Raw genomic sequence first — 27,091 nt, 5'->3', positions numbered from 1 at the left:
AAGCTAGATGTCTAAAACTTTAGGATCATCATCATACTTAAATATTTTCTTTTTTATTTATGTACATGTGTGTGTGTGCCATGGGAGGTAATGTGTAGTACCTGCATACAGGCATCCTTGAAAGCCAGAGGGTTACCTGATTGAGTGCTGGGAACCAAATCAGGTCCTCTGCAAGAGCAAGCAGTAAGTGTTCCTAATGGCTGAACCATCTATCTAGAATCATCATATATTAATATCTTACACAAGAGGCTATGCAGTGTCCTCTGTAATAAAGGTCCTTGCTAATATAGAAAACAATCACATATATATTTTTCCATCAATTTATGTGTCAATCTCCACTCCCCACTCTGACAGGGTTTCTCTGTGTAGCCTTTGCTGTCCTGGAACTTGCTATATAGACCAGGCTGGCCTCAAACTCATAGGCATCTGCCTGCCTCTGCCTCCCCTTGCTAGGATTAAAGGTATGTGGCATCACCGCCTGGCACGTATCAATTTTGAAACCAAGTGTATCTGACTCAATCTTACGTGTCTTAGGAATTTAAGAACACCATGGGTTGGGCTCCATTCCCTGGGCCAGGGTCCAATCATTGATGAAGTCTTCAACACAGGATGAGCCAGGGTCACACTTACCCTCATTCTTAATGTCAGTCTTGAAGGACCCATCACAGCCACAGATATATTTGCCTTTTAGAAAACAGTTCTTATCTCTAAAAAAAATTCAGTCATCATTTGTCTATACCTCACATAGGAGTCATTGTGCTGCTCTTGAACAGTTACACAACATTCAATCTAAGTGGGGTGCCTCTTGCAGAACTCTTGAAGGCTACCAGCTAGTACCTAACTCCTGACCGTGCTTTTCCAGGCTTTGCTTTCCTTCCCAACAGTAATGATGAGCCCTACTCTTCTGTCTAACACGTCCCTTCTCTGGATCTTAACTTGCTCTATCTGGTCTTCTGGGAAACATAGCTAAACTGCACAGTGTATTCTAGTACAAAGGTAGAAAATGTATCTTTCATGTCAGCAGTAATGCTGCTTTTCCTCACAAAGCGTTCCTACAAGAAGACAGCAGCTAAGGAAAGTGAAACGGCCTGCTCAAATCAGAGCAGGTAGGACCAGTTATCTGACATGTGCCAGGCAGACAGCACATCCAAAGCTATTTCTCCAAGTACTGTGCTGCCACCAGCTAAGCTGGAGATCTCACTGCTAAAGATTGTACACTGACCCTAAATGAACCCGCCTTAACACTGAACACCCAGAAAGCAGTCCTCCAAAGCAGTGCTGCAGGTTCTTATCATTTGTTCACTGCTCACCTAAAACAGCCAACCAACCAACCAACCAACCAAAACAAACATTTGAGTCCCACAGTGGGTCTCATCTGGAAAGTAGTGGGCATTGAACCCAGGGCCTGATGAATCTAAACATTTACTATACCACTAAGCTTCACCATGAACCCTTTTAAAATGTTTTTACGTGGAACTCCATCAAAGGGCCTAAGACACTTAACGTCATTTCTAGCTACTAGCTGCCCTATAGCCACTTGCTGCATACTCAAGAGCGCTTATTTTCCAGAAACCACAGCCATCTTCACTACCAGCAGCAGGTAGTTATGTATGTGTTCAGCATATGCCCTTTATCACTAGGTGCTGGGTTTATGCAACTCCAACTTTCCATGTCTTAGTTCTAGTATTTTGTGTAGAGGGAAACCACTTTAACCTTCTATAATTTTAGCATTAAAAAAAAAATCAAATAATGGCTTTCAGACCTCAAATAAAATGAATGAGTTCCTATAGTTCTTTCAGACATGTCCTCATTTATCCATCCTTATGATATGGTCACTAACACAGCCCGTTACTCCCTACTATGCTAGGCAAGGAACCCCTTTCTTTTTCCCCATGGCACCAAGACTAACAGGATCCACATTACCATTTTGTTCTCAATCATTCAAACTCTATGCATGTTTTGGAACTGGATTTCTATCTTGTCTTCTAGCTTTCCTAGCACTGCTGCTCTCCACTGACCTGACCCTCTTCTGCACACAATCCCAGCTGAACTATTAAACCTTGTTCCCTTACTGAGATCCCAAAAGTGAGGACTATAACAATATTCACTGTCCTAGGAATCCCTTCAGCACCTAGCACTGTGGAATGCTGACTCATATGCAATATAACCAACAGTTTTCTTTAAGTAGTCTATGGCAAGAACACTTTTCCTCCTTTCCTTTCCTTTTTCCTTTCTTCTTTCCTTTCCTTTTCCTTTTTCCTTTCCTTTCTTTTCCTTTTCCTTCCCTTTTCCTTTTTCCTTTTTCTCCTTTCCTCTTTCCCCTTTCCTTTCCTTTCCTTTCCTTTCCTTTGGTGAGTGGTGGTAATGGGAATTAAACGTGAGGCTTTATACATGCTAGACAAGTGCTTGACCACTGAGTTGTAGTCCAGTCTTAATTTATGACACTGAACAGCATTCCCTCTTCACAGCTCTGCTCAAAACTCAGGGCAGTCTTCCTTGAAATACTGCCACCACAAAGCTGGTAAGCTGGCCTATGAAAAGGAAATGGGGGCAGGGTATATCTGTATTGTTAAGGTCAACATACTATGTAAACTGAAAACCTGAGGAGCACTCTGACACAAACTACTGAATGTGTGAAGCAATTTATAAGGGACTATTTAGAAGGAAAAAAAAAATCACTTTCTTAAAACAGTAGTAAGTATAGAAACAACTGCTTAAAGAAACCAAGTTACCTAGCTAGAATCAGGCAGCCGTCCTGTGTTAAGGAGAAAGCTAAACAAACCACTGTAAATCCAACTCAGTACACATTCTTTCTTCAGTGTAACTGTTCAGACGGCTGTCTGTAGTCAACCCTCACAGTAATGGTCCTAGATTTTTCCAGTTCAGCACACACCGGGAAATAAAGCTTTGTAATTGCAATGACACAGTAAGTTACACTGTTTTACAAATGAGAACAGGATTAAACAAGTACTTTTATCAAACAACACCTTACCTTTCAATGTAACTCAGACTACACTACATGGTCATTAAAATAAAACCAACTGGGCACGTAACTCAGGGGTCAATGGCTTGCCTGAAATGGTCAAGGCTCTCGGTTCTGTCCCCAAGGCTACAGAACACTTTTAAAAATTGATGAGGGGGGGGGGAGAGAGGGAGAAAGAGAAACAGGAACTGTTGATAAAGCAAAGATACAAGAAACTAACTTCAGTGTGCTTATGCTATATACGAAGTTATCAACTCTGGTTCTTACCTGAAGGAAAGACACAACCATTGGCGTCAGAATAATTTTTGCTAGATAAGAACACCACCTTTTATTTAAGCATAAAGCTAGAATGAGGTACCATTTTTCACACTCTGTAGTAAGCCTGAACTAAGGAGCCTTAGAACACCCACAAAGCAGCTTAGACTGGGGGGCGGGGGGGGGGGACCCAAAAGCAACATGGAGCTCCCAGGGACTACTACTCACTGATCTTCTGTTCCAAAAAACTTCACGAAGAAGCATTTCTTTCCACGTGGTTTCTTTAAGTCCTTGGGTGGATTAACAATCTGAAGGAGAGAAAGAGAAAAGGTGTGAGAATACAGTAGTTCAGTGGGAAAGTTAACTCCCCATAGCTCTAGTGAGGCTGAAAAGCCAAAGATCTGAGAAGGGACAATGTCCAAAAACAAACTAAGGCTCTATACTTGTCCCATACATGGGACTCTGCTGTTGTGATATGAAGAAATGTGCAAATATTCTTTAATTTCTCCATACAGATAGTGTACTGTTCAATAGATAGTTCTTACTACAATGGCTCACGGTGTAGAAACAGTTGACTAACAGGAATATCACCCCTCCTTCTATGTGATGTGAACAATGAACAAACAAAAAACATTCTTTAAAATACTTTTGTCGTGGGTAGCACGAGTTAAGACAGGAAATAGTGAAATTAAAGGACCACCGAGGCACAGGAAGCACTATGTTGCAAAGATTCTTCAGACATTTCCTGGATTCCTAGCAAGACTAAAAAAACCAGAACATTTGGAACGCTATGATGGACCACCTCTTGAAAAGTCTGGAATGGCATCTTCTGCAGAGATGTACTGGAGCAGCACATATGGTAACAGGGGAAGAAGATTTAAACTTAGTCGGGACAAAAATACTTCAGCTTTTCACTAACCTACATTTAGACTTCCCTCTTCCTGGAGAATCTGTTTCTTCTCTCTTAGATTTTTAGCATGCTATATTTTGATCACAATTGATTTCCAAGATAAAAAACAACAAAGTTCACAAGCCATGTGACTGAAATGATTACTTCATATTAAGCACGGGTTATAACGTTCAAAACTGAGTGATAATTAGAGGCAAAACACTAAGCTTTATCTGAATAAGTCCATTTTAAGTCAGTGTTAGAGAATGAAGGAAATTCAACACATTATTTCACTCCCTTAACTTCACCTTCAGCTGTCTTCTTTTAATAGTGGCAACGCACTTACCTTTCCCGGCCAGGGAGGATACCGGCCCAGTTTCCCCCTAGAGAAAATAAAACAAACAGTCAGAACTTGCCCTGGAAAAGCCAGTCCATCTTCTTCAGCCCACTCAACAAGCAATTTCTGCTCCTAACTCTAGGCTGGCGCTTACAAAGGCCAGAACAAAAGCAGGCAAACCAGAGTTCTTAATGAGCCTTCCACAGCTGGGCTCAAGGCCCTCACACATGAGTACAGAACTGTATTTATATGTGCCTGAGATCTGTGCTCTCTTCCCCTAAGAAGGACTATAGAATAACAAAACCATTAAGAGTCACTGGTCTGGTACCTCCCAGTGAGTGTTGGAAACTTCTCTCTGTAAACAGACTTTCCCTAAGACTGGTTTAATGCACCCGAAGATCGGCTTTCCTTTGACTAATAATCATGGAAACCTTCCTCTAGGTCGGGAAACTACGCAGTTCCAAGGAGACAATGGTCACTCTTGGTTCTGGCTGTTGTCGGGGACACAAGGAATAGGAAAGGCACTGGTCACCGCCTTGCCATCATTTGCAAAGGAGAAGTCCCCCTCCCCTCGGTTTCTTCACGGGGCAGCGCCGGGCAGTTGGATTTCGCCACCTGCAGCCAAGCCTCGAGCCCACGTCTGTCCCAACCGAACGCGGGTATGGACAGCTCTATTTCTCGCAAGTATAGAGCTGGGAGCTACGGAGAGACCCTGGGACTTCATGCCACGCCAGAGTTCTCTGCAATGGCAGCCGGAGCCCGGGTTCTAAAGCCGTAACCCTCCTCTGGGATGGCTTCGGGGTTCAGAGCAGGGACCGCCGCGGCCCCTCTCGGCCTCGGTCCCCCGGGGACCGGACAGCCTCTTCCGCTCAAGCGTCGTTCACACCGCGGCGGCACCTCCTCTTCCCCACGCTCTGCCGTCCGGAGCTCATAATAAAACAACTCCTGGGCCAGCTGCCAACCCTGCGACCAGGAAAAGCAGCTTCGCGCCGTCTTTCGTTCAGCTCTGGTGGCCAGGACTCACCACACCAAGTCGCCGAGCCGCAGACTCACAGCCGCCATCTTACCACCCAACCACCGCCGCCGCACGGGCAGCCGGGAACTTCAGGTCGCCGCGGCACCGCCCATTGGAGTTGGCCTAACCACGTGACGGGTGCTTGCTGTCATCCGCCAAGCGGATGCGCTGGCGTCACCGGGCCGCGGTCCTTCATTGGACTGCTCGGAGGCACGTGACTTGAGCGCCGCGCTCTCAGCGCGTCGAAGCCCAGAGACTCCAAGCTCCTAGCCCCCCACCCCCCGGCTCGTGACAACGAAGCATCCGCGGTCCAAAGCAGCGGCGGCGGAGGCGGCGCGGCCGGACTAGCGCGAAAGGGAGCCGACTGTGCTACCCGCTCGCTTCCGGGACTCTAGACTCCTCTCCAGTCTTTCTTGCTGCTTCCGTTACGGCCGTTAGACAGGCGCGGGCCCCGGGCCGTTTCCGAGCCTGAGGTGCCGGGCGGATGGGTGTTGAAGTCCGGGTGCTGCCCTGACTGACCCTGGTGCGGCCTGGAAGCCAGTCTCGGTCCAAGCCCCGGGCCGAAGAGGCCCTGGTTGCCCGCGAGCCCGCGCTCGGGGCGGGAGCTCCAGACTGCTGAGGAGCGCCCAGCTGGACAGTAGGCTTCCGGAGCGGCGTCCCCGCCAAGCGTCCTCGGCGTCGCCCGACTTGTTTTCTTGGACGTGGACTTGGCATATCTCGGCTCCCCCCGCTGGCTGACGAGAGAAAGCGGCAGTTTGTCGAGAGGCTTCCTTCCCGCGGACTGGGGACCCGGCCATGGGCCGCGGCGCGGGCTCTCCGCGCGCCCGCCTGCAGCGCTCGGGAGCGGGCCGCTGAGCCGCGCCGCAGCCCAGGGTCCCGGGCCGGCATGAGGACCGCCACGGGGGGACGTCTGCGGCCCGGGTCGGCTCTGGGGACAACGGTGTGCGCCGCGGTCTGGTCCAGCCTCCCGCGTTAGCCTTCGTAAGTAGTGTGTGACACTTTGCAAGAAGTTTTGACAGCTGGAAGACAGATGACTGCGTAGTGGGAACTGGTACCTGCCGAAGGGCAGGGCGGCTGCCCTAACTTCCGTAGACCTGGTTGAAGCTTGACTTTGAGCAAGAAAGTCTCACTCCCAGAAAAAGACAGCAGGGAGTCTGAGTCCGGGGTGGACCTAACTTACTTTCTTAAGCCTGATCGGGAGGTGACGGGTTCACGCCCCTTTCCCCAAAGCAGTGTCCCTGTAGAGAGGCTTTGGTTGTGAATTGTTCCGGGAGAATGGTGTGATGGAGAAGCTGGGTGATTGCCTTGGATTGACTCCAGCCTGTTTTCCCTTGGAAGAAGTACCACAGATTAGTTGCAGAGACCGTCATTTACACTATGTTAATTTAAACACAAACTGACCGTTTAAAGTGTACTTAAAATTTTACATAATTTAACAGATATTCTTAACTTAGTGTTTCTAACTTCAAGGAATTAAAGAATATTGTAACAATTTGTCTTTAAATGTTAATCTTTACAAGTAGATTTAGCAGTAATCCCATTAAAGTCAGGAATAGAACAAAGGATACATTGTCTAATGTCCTGGAAATACTAGTTAATGAAATAAGATAAGAAACAAAAATAAATGTAAAAGAAAAATTGTCATTTCTGTAGGTAATAAAACCTTGCATTTTACAATAGAGAAAAACCACTAAATAGGAAAAGAAATCAATGGAAACATTAGCATACAAATTTTTCTGTTTTATTGGTAGTCAATTCAAAAGTAAAATGGTTAAAAGGAATGTATTTATGATAACAAAAATATAAAATAGTCCCTGGGAATATCTGGAAATAAGCTTTTGTATAATATGTTTTTTTGTTTTGTTTTTCAAGACAGAATTTCTCTATGTAGCCCTGGCTGTCTTGGAGTTCCTTGTGGGTCAGGCTGACTTCAATCTGAGTGCTGAGATTAAAGATCTGCCCACCACCACTGACCCATAATCTCATAATCTGCTTTATAAAGAGAAGAATTTTTCCTGTGTAGCATACTAATATTCTATTAATTCCGAGTATTTAAAACCTATTCTGTGGGGCTTTTTTCCTTTTTGTATTTTATTTAGAGACAGGGTCTCATACAATACAAGCTGACCTCCAACTTCTTGTATGTCCAAGAGTGATTTTAAACTTATCCTCCTTTCTCTACCTCCACAATGCTTGTATTACAGGTGTATATTACCATTCCCATATTAATTTAATTTAATTTTAATTTAATCCCAGTGTGGGGATTGAACCCAGGGCCTCCAGTGTACAAGGAAAGCATTTTGATGAACTACATACATCCTTAGCTATTTTTAAGACTTGTAAATTTTCCTTAGTGTTTTATTTACAAATTTAAGAATTTATATGACAAAAAATTATGTGAGGGTTTGTAAGATGGCTCAACAGGTAAGGTGTCTGCCTCTAAGCCTGAAGACCTATGCTCAATCTCTGGAACCCACATGACGAAATGAAAGAATCAACTCCTCTAAGTTTTCACACACACACACACACACACACACACACTCTCTCTCTCTCTCTCTCTCTCTCTCTCTCTCATATGAATGCATGTGAAAATAAAAATTACTTAAACTTGAACAAAGCTTAGAGATAGCACCTAAAAAGTTAAATAGATTAAATTTTCTTAATCAACTCTTTCAGATCAAGTTAATTAAATTCTCTAACATATTTTAAAGTGATTTCTCTTCTTAATTCTCAGACACTTCTTTCCTGGTTTGTTTCATATTTCTTTTGTTTGTTCATTCGTTTGTTTCTTCCGAGGTAGGGTGGTTTTTCTTTGTAGTCCTGGCTGTTCTAGAACTCCATATAGACCAGTCTAGCCTCAAACGCCACCTGCCTCTGTCTCCCAAGTGCTGCATGGTGTACCATCTCCCAATTACTTCATAATTCTAAAGAGGTAAATTTGTAAACCTTATAGGAAGCTCTTTCCAAGATCAAAAGCACTCATAAAATTTTTTTTTTCTGGAGCTGAGGACCGAACCCAGGGCCTTGAGCTTGCTAGGCAAGCGCTGTACCACTGAGCTAAATCCCCAACCCCTAGCACTCATAAATTTAATTATATAAATACAATTTACATTCTTTTTTTTTTCTTTTTCTTTTTTTTTTTTTTTCCGGAACTGGGGAACCCAGGGCCTTGCGTTTGCCAGGCAAGCGCTCTACCACTGAGCTAAATCCTCAACCCCTACATTCTTTTATGGACTTTACAATTTACATTTTCTTAAGCATTTGGAATTAAATGTGTACGTTTAACATGGCCTTTAGCATATCTTACTGTCTTAAATTTTTCAAATGCCCTAGATCATGAACATGATCATAAAGCTTAACCAAAATCTGGCTTCTAAGAGTTAGTAGGTGGACTTACTTTATCCTTTAGTCCTGTCTACTTGTTGGCACAGACTTGCACAGACTTTTGTAGCTGATAGGAACATTGTTACTGGCTACGTGCATGGACTGAAAGAAGCTACATTTTAAAAATTTTGGCTACTTCCTTCATCAGTTGAGTGACTTACTGACCCATTTCTTGCAGTAAGATTGTACTTCCTCTCTCAGTGGGGAGCCTTTAAGCCTCTAATTTTCAATTCAGGTTTATTTTCACAGCCAGGTGAATTTCCAGCAATGACCTGAGGCCCTTGGAGTTTCTTTTAGGGTCCTTTGTAGAGTGTCCTAGTACATGTTGATAAACTCTGCACAGGGTATCTATTTTATGAGTTATGTCTTTGCTGTCTGACTAGAATGACTTTTTTTTTTTTTTTTTTTAAGGCAGGGTCTCTTTATGTAGTCCTGATTACAGGATGCTGCCTCAATCCTCTGAGTGCTGGGATTAAAAGTGTGCACTTGGCTAGAATGATTTTTTTTTTAAACTCATTTGTATATTTTTAACTTCCTTATATGGTCTTGCATCACATTTTTATGACAACATTGTCATAAATTACCCTGAATTCATATTTGTGAATCATTTTTGCAAAGTACAGTCACATTTTGGAAGGGACTTGCAAAAATGATTCTAAAATTGATCTGAAATGGCTAAAATCTAATTATTATTTTTAAAAAGATAATAAAGACAAACTTTTAATTCAAGATACTAAAAGTAAGAGTTTTCAAGACAGTTCAGTACTAGATAAACATTCTCTCAAGTATTTGATTAATATTACACAGCTTCTAGACATGCCATAAATATATGAGGTTGGTGTTGTAATTGCTACTGGAAAAGATTAAGTTAGAGCCAGTAAGTTCACCATGGATTGGAGTTAAAAGTGAAAACTCTTTAATAGACTGACTAGGTGATTTCTTCCATGTGATCTGTTTATAAAGGGCTTTCTAGGTACAAAAGAAATAAGTAACATGCAACAAAACCCAAGTTTTGACTGCATTGATACATAAACTTTTTGACTTGAATTGTGTGTGTAAGATGATTTCTAAAATAGAAAAAATTTATATTTGAAACTGTTTGCTTAAACGAGTTAAAGCAGTTATAATTTATCAATGGATTCTTCTTGACAGTGAAATTTTTTAAAAACTGAGTAACTGACAAGGAAATGTCTATTTTTGTTATTTTGAAAATGTCTATCTTTGTTATTTTGGTTTGACCTGGCCCTTCTCTTCAATGTTTGCAGAAACCATGCAGTGACACCTGCTAAGACTTGTTGGTAGCCATGTCGGAGCCCCACAGGGTCCAGTTCACCTCTCTCCCAGGTTCTTTGAATCCTGCATTGTTAAAGAAGTCCAGGAAAGAGGAGGTTGGAGGAACAGAGCAGCATCAAGACTGCGAGCCAGCTGCAGCGGCTGTTCGGATTACACTCACTCTCTTCGAACCCGATCACAAGCGCTGTCCAGAGTTCTTCTACCCAGAGCTGGTGAAGAACACCCGCGGAAAGGTGAAAGGCCTTCATCCTGGAGATAAGGTACATTCTGGCTGCTCTGCAGACCTAACGGGAATCTACCAATATGTTCACACGGGTCTTTCTATGGGGAAGCGAGGCTGCTCCACACTCATTTCACTCACCTAGAGCCAGCGCTGGATGGGAAGGAAGAAAATTCTTTTAGAAATCTTCCTGACTTACGCTAGAGAGAAATATTTGACATATCCAAAGCTAGTTTGAGTTATGACTATATGACTAACTATATAAATTTAAAAAGTAGCGCCTTTTTTTGGCGCGAATATTTTTATATGACTCATGAGATCATTCTTTTGATGATTGCAGTGTTGCATGCTTTTCCTATGCCCACTCTGGCAGAAGGACAGACAGAAGGATACCCACACTGCTAATCATTTCTGAACAGCAGTGTCTCTCTCGAGTGGTCTCTGGGTTTGGATGTGTAGAAATCTGCTTTTGCTTGCTTGCTTCCTATGCCAGAATTGACTTTGTGAGCTTCAAGCTGTTTGAAAATCAGTTTAGTTTCTTCAAATGATTTTTAACTGATGTTTCCTTTTTCTTTTCTTTCCTTTTTTCATTTTTAAAATATTTACTTATTTGTAATGGAGAGGGAGAGAGCGAGACAGAGTGAGAGAGAGGGAGAGCGTGAATGCCCAGCTTGTGGGAGTCAGTGCTTTCCTTCCGTCATGTAGGACCTGGGAATAGAACTCAGGGCATCGGGCTTGACAACAAGTGCCAAGAATCTTATGATGCGCACCTATCTTCAATTGTTACAGCATTAGCCAGTTGTTAACTTTTTAAAGAAGCGTGTGTGTTTTTATATATTTTAGAGAGACTGTCTTTCTCTGTTTGCTTTTGTTGCCATGATGAACATAGAAATCAAAATCAAGTTGGGGATGAGGAAAGTGTTATTTCAGCTTATAGCCTACAGTCTATCCTGAAGGGAAGTTAAGGCAGGAACAAAAATAGGAACTATGAAAAAGTGTTGCTTATTGGCTCGATTCTTTTGGCTTGCTTACTTACCTTCTTGTACAACCCAGGGCCACTTGCCCAGGGGTCTCACCACCCAGAATGGGTCATTCCTACATCAGCCATACCAAGAAAATATTCCCACAGACTTGCCTACAGGCCAGTCTGAAGGTTGTGTTTTTTCTGTTGAGGTCCCTTTTCTAAGATGACTCTAGCTTGTGGCAAGCTGGAAAACCAACCAATCAAACAAAAAACAAACAGAAAAACCAAGTAGCACACTGTGTTACTATGTAGTCCAGGCTGACCTTGAACTTAAACTACTGATCTTCCTGTGGCAGACTCCTAAATGTTGGGTTTGCATATTTACACCACTATATCCAAGTAAAATAATCTAAATAAATTTTAGTTGTATCATACATATAATTTTAAAAAGTACATTATGATAAAATTTATGGATTTTTCATAAACTCAGCACAGCCAGGCAACCTGCACATGGCTAATAAAACACAACATAAAGAGAAAGTAAGTGGGGCCACTCTTGTGACATTTTGGTCTCTGGCTTCTGGTAGAACAAGAATGAGGCCAGCACCTGACTCACAGAAGGGTGGAATGAGATAATGTTGGTAAGTCTCTAGCACAGTGTCTCGTTGCCAAGTACTCACTCAGCTGACTAATTTTGGGGATATATGGAGGAAGCATGTCTAGTTAGGATTCCTCACTTTTCTTGAATAAAAATGGGTAGGGTTATGTTTATTATATTCAAGGCAGGGTCTCATGTAGCCTAGACAGTCCTCTTAATTACCATATAGCAATATGCTCTTGAGTTCCTGATCCTCCTGCTTCTACCCCACCCCCAGTGCTGAGATTAAGGTGAATGGTGTTTTAGTCACCACCTGACTAAAAATGTGTTTTGTTTATTTTTTAAATTTTATGGGTGTTTTTCCTACATGTATGTGTATTCACTGCATATGTGCCAGGCGCCTGCTGGAACTTAATTAGCATCAGATCCCCTGGAACTGGAGTTACAGATGATGCTGAGCCGTCATGTGGATGCTGGGAATTGAACTCAGGTTTCCTTTGAGAGCAGTCAGCATTCTCAACTACTGAGCCATCTCTCCTGCTTCTTTATTTGCTTTTATGTGGATTACTGTTTTGTCTGCATGTATCTGTACCACATGTGTTACTTGTAGGAGCCAGAAGAGGGAGTTGGATCCTCTGGAGATACAGAGGGTTTGAACTGCTATGTGGCTGCTAGGAAGGGAACTCCAGGTCCTCTCCAAATGCTTGTAACTGCTGAGCTGTCTGTCCAGCCCAAACTGTGTTTGTTGTCTTGATAATATTACAGGCAGAATGAAATCAATGCATCTATACTAAGGGTCATCATGTTGTACAAGGGCCAGAAAACAGGATAAGAAAAATAATTTATCTTGTGTATGTGAGTACACTTGTTGCTGTCTTCAGACACAGCAGAAGAAGGCATCAGATCCCATTACAGATGGTTGTGAGACACTATGTGGTTGCTGGGAATTGAACTCAAGATCTCTGGAAGAGCAGTCAGCATTCTTAACCACTGAGCAATCTCTCCAGCCTGTCCTCATTCTTAAGAAAAAGGAGACATTTGTAGGAGTTGGTTAATGTATTTATTTATGGGCTCAAACTAAATGGATAAAACAATTGAAATTGGAATGCCAGTGTTCTGACTTACCTCGTTTTATTTTTGGCAGCTGGGGAAGAGAAGTTCCATATTCAATATTATAGAAAATTTATGGAATGTGCACAGAAAAAATTGAATCAAGTTACAAGGGAATCACTCCTTTTCAGTTTTACAAATTCAAGTGGATTTGTCCTGTACTCTTAAGAGTACAGTCGTGCATGAGGTCCTAGGCACCTACTCCCAGTATAATCTGATACATTGATGTAGTAATTCATCTAACACATATTCTTTACAACGTAAGTGCTACTGCACAGGGGGACCTTATAAAAGTGGGAAGGATTGTCCCTGCCTCATAGGAATTGTCAGTCTTATAGCTATTTTTAAAACATTCCAGGAGTACAGGTAGCAGAAGTTACAATATGTTGAGGTTTAAGTCCCAGAGGTCCTTGGCTGAGCTCAGTAATGGCCAACATGCTGTGTTTGGACAAAACTGAATCTTTAGTTCTGGGTAGGAATTGAAAAGATGTGTTGGCTTGGCTTTGAGGAGTTCATGCTAAATTGGCTAGTGCTCAAAAATGGCTTTCTTTGTTTGTTTGTTTGTTTGTTTGTTTGTTTAGTTGGTTGGTTTTGCAGGGAGGGTTTGAGCCAGGGTTTTCTGTGTAACAGTAATGGACCAAACTGGCTTTGAATTCACAGAGATCTTCCTGCCTTTGCCTCCCAAGTAAGTGCTAAGATTAAAGATGTAACCACCACCCATCCAAAAATGGAATTTCTAAAAGTTATTTTAGCCGTTTAAGTTGTAAGTGACCATTGTAGAAATATAAGATAACAGATAAGCAGCACATGGTTTTAACAAAGCCCAGGTAGGCTGGGAGGGATGGCACTGTTGTTCCATAGGACCCAGGGTTCATTTCCAGCACCCATACTGTGGCTCTAGCTCCAGGGGACCTGATGTCCTCTTCTGACCACTTTGAGCACCATGCATGCACCTACTGCACATATAAACATGCAGGCAAAAACATGAAACTACTCATTTATTATCATAAATGTTTGTACTGTATATGGACCATAGTATTCTAGTATGTATACACACTATAAATCATGTAAATCTTTTGGTGGGTTTTATTAGACTAGAAAGTAGAATAAAGGAAATTTTTTCTTTTTTATTTGTTTGAAGTTGGAAAATGAGCAACACTATGTAGTCTGGACTGGCCTGTGTGTGTGTGTGTGTGTGTGTGTGTGGTAAGGGTGTCAGATCTTGGAGTTATAAACAGTTGTGAACTGCCTTATGGGTGCCAGGAATTGAACCCAGTTCTCTGGGAGAACAAACATTCATTGCTCTTAACTGCTATGCCATCTCTCCAGCCCTAGACCTATTCTTTTGCTTCTGTTTTTTTTTTTTTTTTTTTGTTTTGTTTTGTTTTGTTTTGTTTTTTATTTATTATATATAAGTACACTGTAGCTGTCTTCAGACACACCAGAAGAGGGCATCCGATCTCATTACAGGTGGTTGTGAGCCACCATGTGGTTACTGAGATTTGAACTCAGGACCTCTGGAAGAGCAGTCAGTGCTCTTAACCACTGAGCCATCTCTCCAGCCCCTGCTTCTGTTTTTCAAGTGCTGAGATTACAGGAATGTACCTTCATGCTTGGCCTAGAGATGTTTGTTTTGAAGTAAGCCTCTATTTTTCAGTATTTTATGTGCACTCTGAAGTCTTAATCATATATAGTATAATCACTATTAATATTAAAATTCGTCGCCCAAGAACATGGAAAATTTACTTGATTGAAAAATGTAGGAGTTGGGGGCTGGAGAGATGGCTCAGAGGTTAAGAGCTCTGACTGCTCTTCCAGAGGTCCCAAGTTCAATTCCCAGTAACCACATGGTGGCTCACAACCATCTGTAATGGGATCTGATGCCCTCTTCTGGTGTGTCTGAAGACAGCGACAGTGTACTTATATGCATAAAATAAATACATTTTTTTTCTTTTTCTTTTTTTCGGAGCTGGGGATCGAACCCAGGGCCTTGCGTTTGCCAGGCAAGCACTCTACCACTGAGCTAAATCCCCAACCCCAAAATAAATAAATCTTAAAAAAAAAAAAAGATACTCAATGTCCACAGAACTGTGTTCAATACTGTGTTCTTAACTGCTGGGCCATCTCTCCAGCCCTGACATTGAGTATCTTTAGTCAAGGCTGTATTTGAATGAAGCCCCCATGTTAGGCCATTGTAGATAATTGATCAGGCTTTCTTGAATTGTATTCTCTGCCTTCTCTCTTTAATGTATGGTTTTGGTGTTAATCATGCAAGGATTATAACACTAAGCTAGGCCCCTTACCCTTTTTTTTTTCTCTTTTTTAAAGCAAATTTTTATTTTTTAAGATTTATGTATGAATGCTTTGCCTATGTGTACATCTGACGCCAGAGAGGGCGGCAGATCTCAGTATAGGTAGCTATGATCCACCATGTGGTTGCTGGGAATTGAACTCAGGACCTCTGGAAGAGCAGTCAGTGCTCTTAACCACTGAGCCATCTCTCTAGCACCTCCCCCCTCCTTTTTTTTTTTTTTTTTTTTTTTTTAAAGACAAGTTCTCGGTGGATTGTCTAGGCTAGCTTTGACCACACTCTGAGGTCAGGACTGGCTTTGAAATTGAGATCATTGTGCCTTGGCCTTTCTAGTATCTAGTATTATAATAAATTGATACACTTGGTAAAATTCTGGTGTTTTAAACAGTAAAACATGGTATTCTCTCTTGCTATTTCTGAATAATAGTTTTTATTACCTAGTTTATAAGTGTTGGGTAGTCATTGAAGGTTCTTTAACCAGGAATATGGCTTTATGTGTGTGTGTTTTATTTTTTGTGTAATGATCTCTTTCCAGAAAAAAGATGTCTTGGATCCTTTCAATGATGAAGAAAAAGAAAGGCATAAGGTGGAGGCCCTTGCACGGAAATTTGAAGAAAAATATGTAAGATTTCTGTGTTGGGCAAGGCAACAACCTCATTAGTGAGAACAGTCTCTAGGCATTTTAATGTTCATTTAGTGGGTAGTCAGAAGTGATCTGGAAATAGATGTGTATGCAGAGGAAACAGAATATAGCTATTAAACCAGTGCATTAAGGTACAGAACTCTTATGTGGCAGGAGCAATGTGTGAGTTAAATGGGTAAATAAATAAGGCCTTAGAGGATCTATTTTGTTGTAGAGCAGAGGAATCTATTTTGTTCTTCTTTTTTAGGCCATTTATACAAATTAAATCTTTAGGGGAGGGGGTGGGGTATGTATATATGTGTGTGAGAGAGAGAAGAGAGACAGAGAGAGACAAGTTGGGGGTAGTATGTGTTTTCATTGCTTTACAACTTAGTCACTAGCTCAAGGCAACTTTTAACTGTACTTACCAAAAAGCATGTGATACCTTGCTCTTAAATTTCAGGGTGGAAAGAAACGTAGAAAAGACCGAATACAGGATTTGATTGATATGGGGTATGGCTACGATGAATCGGATTCTTTCATCGATAACTCTGAGGCGGTGAGTACTCAGTGATATGGTATTGTATGATACTGACAGTGGGGAAGTGGAGTTGTGACATCTCAGTATGTCCTCTTTGCACAAGCAGCACTGAACTTAAGAGGAAGAGACCTTCTGAATCCAGAACTTTTTTTTTTATTTGAAAATCATGACCTCTTCTTTCCAAAGCATCTAGTAGCTTGCACACTAGTGATTGAAGAAAGGACGGCTTAGCATGGTCACTCTGAAGAGTGACAGGAAATCCCAGTCGTATCTGCTAAGATGTGCTTTGTACCTTGGCCCATGGAATCAGAAGTGGGAGCTGATGGTATGTTTTCCCCCTTTAGTATGATGAACTTGTTCCTGCTTCTCTGACTACAAAGTATGGAGGATTTTACATCAACTCAGGAACCTTGCAGTTTAGACAAGCTTCAGAATCTGAGGATGACTTCATTAAAGAAAAGAAGAAAAAATCTCCAAAGGTTAGGATATTCTTCATTTTGGACTTTAGAAATAATTTTTGATGTGACTCTGTGAACTTAGTAGGTTACTCTAGAATATGTAGTCTCTTAAATGGCTCAGGAGACTGGTGGACAGGTAAATGATGTGGACATGGGGACACTGATCAGGACTTAGTCAGTTCATCCGTGTCCCAAGATGGTCCTGCAGGGTCATGTTTCCAGATAAGTTTCAGGGAGAGCTGTGAACCCATTCTTCGTGACTTTTCCACTGTAGACTTGGAAAGGACTTTAGTTTTGGGGCTGTCACTTACTGCAAATTAGTCCACCTTAGTTTTGAGTGTATTTCAGGGTCTGCCTACCACTGCCCATTACTTAAAATGAGAGGGTTCACTTACAACCAATTCTAGAACAGCCACCATGGCCTTTACTTGGAGGTTTGCAGGAAACACTGTTGTTGGAATGTTGTGGGTTCTTGACCCAGGGACTGCTTTGAGAAAGAGCTTTTTGTTCATGAAGGAAATGAGATGGGTCTGAAGATAAGATAAACCCCATACAGAGCAAGGCCAGTGCAGTCTAGTGTACTTGCTCTCCAACTCAGGGAATTGTGTAACTGCCTTGTCTTTAATTCTCAGAAGCGGAAGTTGAAGGAAGGTGGTGAAAAGATAAAAAAGAAGAAAAAAGATGACACTTATGACAAGGAGAAGAAATCGAAAAAGTCCAAGTTTTCCAAAGCCGGGTGAGAGGCAGCAGCTTTTTACTAGGAAAAATTCTGGCCCGTTAGGGCACACAAGGGCCCTGGGATACCTGGGAGCTGACTTTCCCTCCCTCCTCTCCGGCTTCAAAAGGGGCTATAGGGCCTGACCCTCCTCTCCCGTCTCTTCTGACAGGGCTGTTCTCAGCAAGTCAGCCATTCTCATCTGTGTGTTGGATAGCCTGTGTGCCTGTGTCCCGTCAGTGTCAGCAGCTACTTCTGTCACCAGATGATTGCTGATACTCCTTCTATTGGCACTCCTCTCTGCCCCAGCTCTTCTGTCTCTGTTACTTTCTTTTGTTTTCTATGGTCATGATTCCTCCTTACTCAGCCCAGCTGCCTTCCAAGCTGCTGCTTTTCTCTGCTTCTCATATGTTCTTCCATAAAGTAGTTCCTGCCCCTCCCACTTTTTGCAAACTTTTATTTCAGACTGGTAGTTCTTAAAAACCCATTGGATATTTAACATTATATAACACTGTATTACTAATCTGTATTCATGCTCAAGCTTTGGTCCAGCAAAAACAAGTTCTCTATGCCAAAAGGATGGAGGCATAACAGAGTAGACTGACAGAACAAAGACTTTGATGGAGACCCTTCCCTGGGAGCAGGGATGAGGCTGCTGGGTTTTTCATGGAGAGTGCTACAACCTGAGTAACCAGTTCCCCTCTCGCTTGCAGCTTCACAGCCCTCAATGCCAGCAAGGAGAAAAAGAAGAAGAAGTACTCTGGGTCATTAAGTGTTCGAGAGATGCTCAAGAAATTTCAGAAGGAGAAAGAGGCTCAGAAAAAGAGAGAGGAAGAACATAAGCCTGTAGCTGTGTCATCAGTAGAAGCTCAGGGCCTGAGGGAACTGGAGGGCACTTCTGACCCATTGCTCTCACTCTTTGGCTCTACTTCTGACAATGACTTGCTCCAAGCTGCCACTGCCATGGACTCCCTGACGGATTTGGACTTGGAGCAGCTGCTCAGTGAGTCTCCAGAAGGAAGCCCTTTCCGAGATATGGATGATGGAAGTGATTCCCTTGGGGTGGGATTGGATCAGGAATTCAGGCAGCCCTCCTCCTTCCCCGAAGGCCTGCCAACACCCCTGGAGAAGCGTGTTAAGGAGCTGGCTCAGGTATGGTGACATAATATGTCTGGGCTTTCCTGGAAGCCATTTCAGTAGATTGGCATTAGCTCTGCACCTTGTGAAACTCGATGCCCAAGAAGTCCTTAGTGAAGGTGGAGGGCCTTTCCCAAGTTCCCATTTCATCCCAAGGAGGAAACAGTGTAATTTTTGCTTACCAGGATTTAGTTTTTCACCTCTTTTGATTCCTCCACTTCTGGAGATTTTACTTTGGGGAAATTTTTCTCTTGTTCTCTTTTCTGCCAATTTCCTTCTCACAACTCCCCTTTGCTTTTGTTGACCAGACCTTATGTTGACAGCTGAGGTAAAATGATTTTTGAGTTCTTCCAGAGATTTTGAAAATGCACTGGTTTGTAAACACATATAGAACAAGCACTGCTTAGTTGTTACTGGGTTTTACTTGCTCCCTTGTGGTAGCATCATTAGTGTTGAGGTGTCCCTACTTGGTGATGAGTGGAACCTTAGTCTGAGCACCTCTTCCCGTCCCAGAACACAGCAAGCAGTCTTTAGCATGGAATAGCCATGCTGCTCTTTTGCTGAGTCAATTCAATGATTGACTACTAACTGTAATCTACCTGTGGATCATTAGTTTTTATACCATTGCCTTGGTTAAAATAACACTTCCCTGGAGACACTGTGATTTGGACTGTAGCTCCAGCAGTGTTTGTATTCAACTAGTGATTTTTAGAGCATTTTCAGAATCACTACTGTGACTATTTCATGTTTTAGGACAGTGTAAAACATCAGCTTTGGTATAAATGTTTTGTTTTCTCACCTAGAGAAGATATACAAAGCAAACAAAATTACCTTATTCACAACCATAGTTTCTCCTTGTTAGCCTATGTATGGTTGTATGTAAGTGTTCTTGAATGTAATGCTTTTTAATGAATTGTGCTTTGCCAGGGAGTCAGTTAACTGAGTATGACATCGAAGGGAGAAGAGAGTTGAATCTGCCCTTGGCAGGTTTGAGCATAATGTCTTGTTGCTCAGAATTTATGTTTAAAAAAATTCCTACTTGTTCTTTTCAATGCTTTGATTTGTAAGCACATTGTTTTGTAGTCTCTCAAAGGCTTGTTAACCAAGTTAAATGAGAACAAGTGATAGTAAACCATTGTTTATTTTAACAGAAAAGTCAAAATAAAACTCCTGGTTATAGCCTCACTTCCATAGTAGATTGTGATCAGAGTAGTAACCTATTATTTTACCTTTTTGGGGAAAAGATATAGTGGGAATGAAGTGCCACAGCCTGAAACAATGTTGGACTGTGGTACAAGAAAGCCTCTCTGGGTAGACATGCTATCTGGTGAGTTGTCTCTCCTGAATAATGGCTCCCTTACAGCTTACATTACAGATTTTGCTGTACCTAGAACCCTTCATACTTATGCATGGGTGTCTGGGTGCCTGGTCCTTTTTGAAATTTGCTAGGAAAGGTAGTCTTTCCAGAGAAGAATGTATTTAGACATAGAACGTTACATAGAATTCCAGAAGCCACATGTGGTTATTTGTATCCTTAACAAAGAATTCTGTGCTAGATCTTGAAATGAACACAGCATTTTAAATATTAAATTTGAGGGGGTTGGAGAGATGGCTCAGCAGTTAAGAGCACTCACTGCTTGTCCAAAAGTCCTGAGTTCAATTCCCAGCAACCACATGGTGGCTCACAACCATCTGTAATGGGATCCGATGCCCTCTTCTGGTGTGTGTGAAGACAGCGACAGTGTACTCAAATACATAAACTTGAAAAATAAATTTGGGGGCTGGGGATTTAGCTCAGTGGTAGAGCGCTTACCTAGGAAGCGCAAGGCCCTGTGTTCGGTCCCCAGCTCCGAAAAAAAGAACCAAAAAAAAAAAAGAAAGAAAGAAAGAAAAATAAATTTGATAGTTGGGCATGGTGCCACTCATTTATAATCCCAATTGTTGTTGGTGAGAGGAGAATGTGTTGTTCAAGATCATTCTTGGCAAAAAAAAGGAAGTTCAAGATTAGCTGGCCACACTATAGACCCTGTCTCAACCCCAGAGTTAAACTTGCTGAGCATCATTGTTGGTAGCATTGTTGTAGTATTTCTTCCTGTATTTTTTACTTCCCTAAATTTATTTTCTTCTCTTATTTTTTTTGGGGGGGGTTCTTTTTTTTGGAGCTGGGGACCGAACCCAGGGCCTTGTGCTTCCTAGGTAAGCGCTCTACCACTGAGCTAAATCCCCAGCCCCTATTTTCTTCTCTTATTATTTTTAAAAACATGATTAGATATAGATTTTAAGTCTTGACTTTAGCTGAGATACATGCCCATTTCTATTGCTTAAATATGAAAATGAATGCTAAAACTTGGGCTTGAATGCATATTATTTCTGACTCTGCTGGTTAAGTGGCTCTTTTCTGATCTTGCCTGGGCTCACACTTGTGACTGCACTCAACCAGCACATTAGCCATATGCTAGCGAGACTTCACTTTCAGGTTGCTGCAGATCATAGTAGGCTCACTAGTTACTCAGCCTTACCTCATATTCGAAATCCTGCTTCAGTCTCCAGAGTAACTGGGATTATGGGTGTATGCCAACAAGCCCAACTTCAGTTAATTTGGATTTATTTAAAAATGTAGCACCTAGGGGTTGGGGATTTAGCTCAATGGTAGAGTGCTTGCTAGAGGCCCTGGTCCCCGGCTCTGAAAAAAAGAAAAAAAAAAAATGTAGCACTTAAGTAATTCACTATAAAGCCAGATCCTCCAAGATGCAGTTTAAAAAGCTTCAGAAATTTTTTTTAAATGTTATACAGGCAGAAAGCTTTTGAAGTACTGGAGAAATGGCTTAATATCTAAAAATAAAATGTGTAGCCTGGTAGTACATCTCTCCCTGTGACTGTAGCTCTTAGGGAGTAGAGGCTGGGGAATCAAGAATTGAAGGACAAGAGTTAGAAGGGTGGATCAGTGGCTAAGAATGCTAGTTGCACAACCATCGAGGGCCTGAATTTTGGATCCTAGCACTTACATAACAAGCTAAGTATGGTCTAGCATGTGCCTATAACCTTAATCTCTCAGGGTGGGGTGGAGCAGAAGTATCTGTGACTAAAAGCCTAGCCAAAAATACAAGAATACTGAATTCCAGATTCAGGGAGAGAACTTACCTCAAAGGATTAAGGCAGAGAGTGATTGAGAAGGACAATTGACCTGTTCCTTTGGTGTTTTGTGTGCAAAACACACACAAATTATATCTAAAAACACAGAGTTCAAGTTTATCCTTGGGTTAATAAAACCCTGTCTTAGAAAAGGAATATTTATTTGCAAACTTAAAACTGTTGACGGGCCTGACGAACAGTGTGATGTTTGAATATCTGTTTAAGGAATGAGGTTGAATTAACTAAGGATACTTCTGGGTCTTAGAACTAGTAGTATAAATTTAAACAAAACAATAACTTGTCTGGAGAGATAGTAACGTGTTTGCCCCACAGCATGAGGACACAAGTTATGACTCCCCAGAATCCTTGGATAGTAAGCCATGGCTCCTAGACTCAGCAACTGAGGTGGTCTGCTAGCCTATATTTGTACCAGTGCAAACACGTGCAGCCATACATACACACACTCATACATACACACAGGATTCGATTTTATTTTCTTCCTTTATTAACTGAGATTGTAGCTCAGTGGTGCAGGGCTTGAATAGCAAATGTGAGGCCCTATATTCTATTTCCAGCAATGCAAGGGTAGGGGGAGAAAACTAACCCAAACAGAAGCAAAAACCCCAAGTATCAAAGTAATAGAATCCCACTGCTTTAAAGCACCAGGATAGAATTCTGAATGCTTTTTAAAAGTATAAGAAGTTGCACATGCCCTTAGCCATACATACAGTAACTTATGCCTATAATCCTAGCACCCAAAAGTCAGGGTGGCAAATTTGAGGATAGTCTGAGATATTTTGTAAGTTTAAGTCTGGCCTTAGATGGCCTTAGATACACAGCAAAACTCTTTTTAAAAAGTAATAAGTAAAATAAGTTCATTTAAAAATAAAATTCATTTTGGGCGGTGGTGGTACGTGTCTTTAATCCTAGCCCTAGGAAGGCAGAGGCAGGCAAATCTCTTGAGTTTGAGGCCAACTCAGTCTACAGAGTGAGTTCCAGGACAGCCAGAAAAAACCTGTCTCAGTAAAATAAAATAAAATAAAAAAGACCACACATGTCCTTTCTTCCACTATCCAGTGTTTATGTCATCCCTTTTACCCGTTTTCCTCTGGGCTATTTTTTAGCCAAGGTTTCCTTAGAAGCTTGAATTTTGTATAGTTTCTTCATATTCATTTCTGATTACTCAATATTTAATTTTTCCCTTCTAGTTTGCCTTAAAATCATGTGTGTTCATATGTTTTCTTTCTTTCACGCATTCAGTGGACCTGCTACTTGATAGCTGTGGTGAATATAATGGCCTAGATTCAGATTCTTATCCTCCATGATCTTGTCATGTTCACAAACGATAGGGAGGTGACAGCAGGCTGAAATACAGAGCAGAATGAAATACTTTCTGCCTTATTTGGATGGCTAACCAGAGGGCTAGGTAGACAGCCAGACTGAAAGGAGATCAAAGAGTAACTCTGAGCTACCTAGGACTCAGACTAGAGCTTCAGGGCAAGAAGTCCTTGTCATAAAGTAGGGCAGAGCTGAGTGTGTGAATGGCTGGACAGTGGGATCCTCAGAATATATGGTAGGAGATGAGAGCTGAAGTGGATGGCTAGTGGCAGATGGTGGAAAACCATGTGTCATGTTTGGGTTTGCGTCTCAGATTGAAAAGAACCCTTACAGGGTTCTAAGGAAGTTAGTGAGATATTTTAAGAAGGCTAAGGTGTGGGTATGAGTAGGAATCTAGGAAGTCAGGCAAATAAGGATAGAAGTAAGTAGAAGTGATTTAGAGGTAATTGGAAGTACTAGTCCTGAGTTCAAAAGAGAGGGTTCGGGACTCGGAGGCTTAGATTTGAGGGATCTGCTGGGGTGTAGAAGCCTGAGGATCAGGGGTTAAAGGTCAGTCTCAGTTTTTGAACTCTGTTTCTGGTAGGCAGGGTATAAAGGACCTAGTAGAATAGGCAGGTGGAGTAGTCAGAGGACACAGGGGGACCCAGAGATTGCATTTACAAGAAGGCAGAAGAGTAAAGATTTATATATCTTTTTCAGAGAGTCTTGTCTCCATTTATATAGTTTGATTTCAGAAACTATATTTCACCTTAATTTTCAGGTCAGCAGCTTTTTGTTTAGGCCAATGATTCCCAACCCTCTTTGCTCATTAGAATCACCATGTGGTATGTTGAAAGAGATCTGATGTTTGGGCTACTTGTCAAGAACATACATTCTTGGGGCTGGGGATTTAGCTCAGTGGTAGAGCGCTTGCCTAGGAAGCGCAAGGCCCTGGGTTCGGTCCCCAGCTCCCCAGCTCCGAAAAAAAGAACCAAAAAAAAAAAAAAAAAGAACATACATTCTTCAGTTCCAACTCCCAAGATTGTGTTTTGATTGGCCTGGGGTAGAGAAGGCTGCCTAGGTAACTTCTTCCATGTGCAGCTAAGAGTAAGAACTACCAGGTTTAGTCTTTGCTGTGGTCATTTCAGGGATCTCTAGATTTGTTCTCCCAGGCATCATCTTCAATATCACATATTATTTCAGGAGTCTGGGTGTGGGATACCATACAGATTTTCAAAGGATGTCCTTTAAGTGCTGAGGCTACACTGTCATTTTTTTTTTTTTTTCTAATAGGCTTCTCTCTGGGTACTGGGTATGACTGGGGTACACAGTATTTTTATTACTTTTCATTATTTTTTGATACATAAAAGCCTTTAAATAAGCAGGTCTTAACCTGTGGGTTGCAGGCCCTTTGGGGTCGAAATGACCCTTTCATAGTCACCTAAAACCACAGAAAAACATAGATATTTACATTATGACTCATAGCAATAGCAAAGTTATAGTTATGAATTAGCAACAAATTAGTTTATTTTTCTTGTTTTTTTTTTTTTACAACAAATTAGTTTTATGGTTGGGGATCTCCACAACATGAGGAATTGTGTTAAGGGGTTGCAGCATTGGAAAGATTGAGAACTGCTGCTTTAAATCTTGTAGGTTTGCTGAAGGTCCTAGTTGTTTTTCTACCATTGACAGGACAGACATCCCATTTACGGGGTCGTTTGTCAGAGTCTGGACACAGATGCTAGACGCTGGCTGGGTTGCTCTCTGGCTGGATGTCTAGGATCACGTCTTTCTGTTCCATGATTAGTATTGTAGTCTCAAGAAACTCAAGCCACACGTGCTGCACCAGCTTTGGATGACCTTAGTCTGGGCTGCGGGATAGTGAGGAGGACGGCAGACAGTGTTCAGGCGGCAGGTGCTCTTTGGGAGTGGTGACTCTGTACCTGCTGCTGAGTGTGAGGGATGCGTGGGGAAGGGCACTTACACCCGTTACTGTCTCCTGTGAATCAGGCTGCCAGAGCTGCGGAGGGAGACAGCAAGCAGAAGTTCTTCACTCAAGATATTAATGGCATCTTGCTAGAGTGAGTATCACCTGTTTGTTTGTCTCCGCTCTCCTATGTAAAATGGAACAGGGACACTGCATCTGTCTCCATAAATGATAGACCTACTATCTTCAGCCACAGACATTATTAAAGTGATGTAATACATGTCCTGTCATAGTGGGAAGACAAGTGTGAGGTGAAAAGTGAGCATCCAGAGGAATGAATGACAGCCAGCTGACCTCAGGTCTGCTGGGTCTTGGGTGCCTCTCAGCTCCTCCTCATGTTCACTTCTGCTGCCATTATACTTCATCCCATCGTGCTTTGCCCAGAGCCCCAAAACCCGAGGTACTTCATTGTCTGAACCATATTAAAAAAGACACCAGCAAGCATACAAAGCTCAGCCATGTCAGGGCACGGCTTTGCAACCCTTGTCCTGTTGTGTTAGGTAGCAGGAGAAGCCTGTTGCTCGACAGCAGGGTTTTGCTTATGTAAGAGCAGTTGTCAAGACTTGAATGTTCCCACAAATGGCCTCTACTGCGTAGAGTAGGATGTGGATGGACCTTTTGGCTCAGCATGACGCCTCAAAGAGCACCTTGAGGGTCAGGTGAGAGTTTTATGTCAACAAAGAGCCTGCTTGATGGTGCCACATACAGAAAGCTTAGGCTTTTTCTGTTCATCTGGCTAGAGAAACTAGAGAAGTGAGGCTTTTCCTGATCTCATGATCATGGGTAGAATGGGTAACTGAAAATCAAAATGTGGTGGAGAGGGCTAGGAAGATGCTCTAGTGCCTACAAGAACTTGCCATTGCTCTCACAGAGGGTCTGGTTTTGGTTCCTAGTACCCACACAGTGGCTCACAACTGTCTTAAACAACCTGGCTTTTTAACTTTAGGTCTATGGGATGCAGTGCCCTTTATGGTTTCCATGGGTACCAGGCATGCAAATGGGACAGACATACATATAGGCAAAACACTTTCCGTAAAAGAAAAATAAATCTTCAAAATATTGTTGGAAAATATTTCCTGCCAACTCCAAGCAATTTGCTACTTTCACTTTTAAAGCTTTCCTATTTTCTTTATGAAATTTAATACTCATATCTTTTTGTCTTTGGTTTTGTTCTCTTGACTACCTCTGACTTGGTCTTATCCTTGACCTAAGAGCCTTGACCCTCTTCCTAGCCAAGTTCATCAGGCTTGAGAGTTTTTCTTGTTTGTTGCTACTGGAGATTTTGTTGCTGTGGCCACATGGTTGGTTACATTGTGTGACCATCAAGATGAGATTCAATCTACTTTTGATGCCTAGCTTTCTTCTCCAGTATGCAACCTAAGAGGAAACTTGCAGTGAGCTGCAGGCCATTGATGACTGTGTTGTGTTCTTCAGCATAGAGGTACAAACCCGGGAGCTGACTAGCCAAATCCGTTCTGGGGTGTTTGCCTATCTGGCTTCATTCCTGCCCTGCAGCAAGGATGCTCTGGTCAAGCGTGCTCGGAAGCTTCATCTCTACGAACAGGTGAGTGGCAGGGTCTGTCTAAGGATCCTATCTGCTGCACTGTCTCCTTTTGATAGCCCATTATGAGTCCTCAGTGTAAGACTGGTACATGAGCCAAGCCTATTCCGTGTCCTTTTTTGGTAGGGTGGGCGCCTAAAAGAGCCACTCCAGAAGCTCAAGGATGCCATTGGTAGGGCCATGCCTGAGCAGGTGGCCAAGTACCAGGATGAATGCCAAGCACACACACAAGCAAAGGTTGCTAAGTAAGTGTACTTGAGTA

The 27,091-nt window shown here is 42.2% G+C and overlaps 2 protein-coding genes across 3 annotated transcripts in view; one reads left to right on the top strand and one right to left on the bottom strand.

Moving 5' to 3' along the window:
* Glyr1 (glyoxylate reductase 1 homolog) overlaps nucleotides 1-5,543 on the bottom strand; it is a 35,470-nt gene extending 29,927 nt beyond the window's left edge. Inside the window, 3 exon segments of the mRNA NM_001007800.3 lie at nucleotides 3,467-3,546; nucleotides 4,474-4,510; nucleotides 5,489-5,543. Of these exon segments, the coding sequence (NP_001007801.1) occupies nucleotides 3,467-3,546; nucleotides 4,474-4,510; nucleotides 5,489-5,526 (155 nt within the window). The 5' untranslated portion in view covers nucleotides 5,527-5,543.
* A 157-nt stretch (nucleotides 5,544-5,700) lies between these two features.
* Nucleotides 5,701-27,091, top strand: part of Ubn1 (ubinuclein 1) — a 35,351-nt gene continuing 13,960 nt past the window's right edge. The window contains 10 exon segments of one of the 2 annotated variants that reach the window (NM_001106977.2): nucleotides 5,701-6,460; nucleotides 10,129-10,416; nucleotides 15,895-15,981; nucleotides 16,445-16,540; nucleotides 16,867-17,001; nucleotides 17,613-17,716; nucleotides 18,409-18,847; nucleotides 25,292-25,362; nucleotides 26,703-26,832; nucleotides 26,956-27,074. In NM_001106977.2, the coding sequence (NP_001100447.2) occupies nucleotides 10,168-10,416; nucleotides 15,895-15,981; nucleotides 16,445-16,540; nucleotides 16,867-17,001; nucleotides 17,613-17,716; nucleotides 18,409-18,847; nucleotides 25,292-25,362; nucleotides 26,703-26,832; nucleotides 26,956-27,074 (1,430 nt within the window). In that variant the 5' untranslated portion in view covers nucleotides 5,701-6,460; nucleotides 10,129-10,167. 2 annotated transcript variants of the gene reach the window in all.

The sequence above is a fragment of the Rattus norvegicus genome, chromosome 10 (assembly GCF_021556685.1).
Source record: "Rattus norvegicus strain SHRSP/BbbUtx chromosome 10, alternate assembly SHRSP_T2T, whole genome shotgun sequence".
Classification (NCBI taxonomy): Eukaryota; Metazoa; Chordata; class Mammalia; order Rodentia; family Muridae; genus Rattus; species Rattus norvegicus.
Note: the sequence above shows the minus strand (reverse complement) of the source record. Positions and strands in the feature narration are given on the sequence as shown.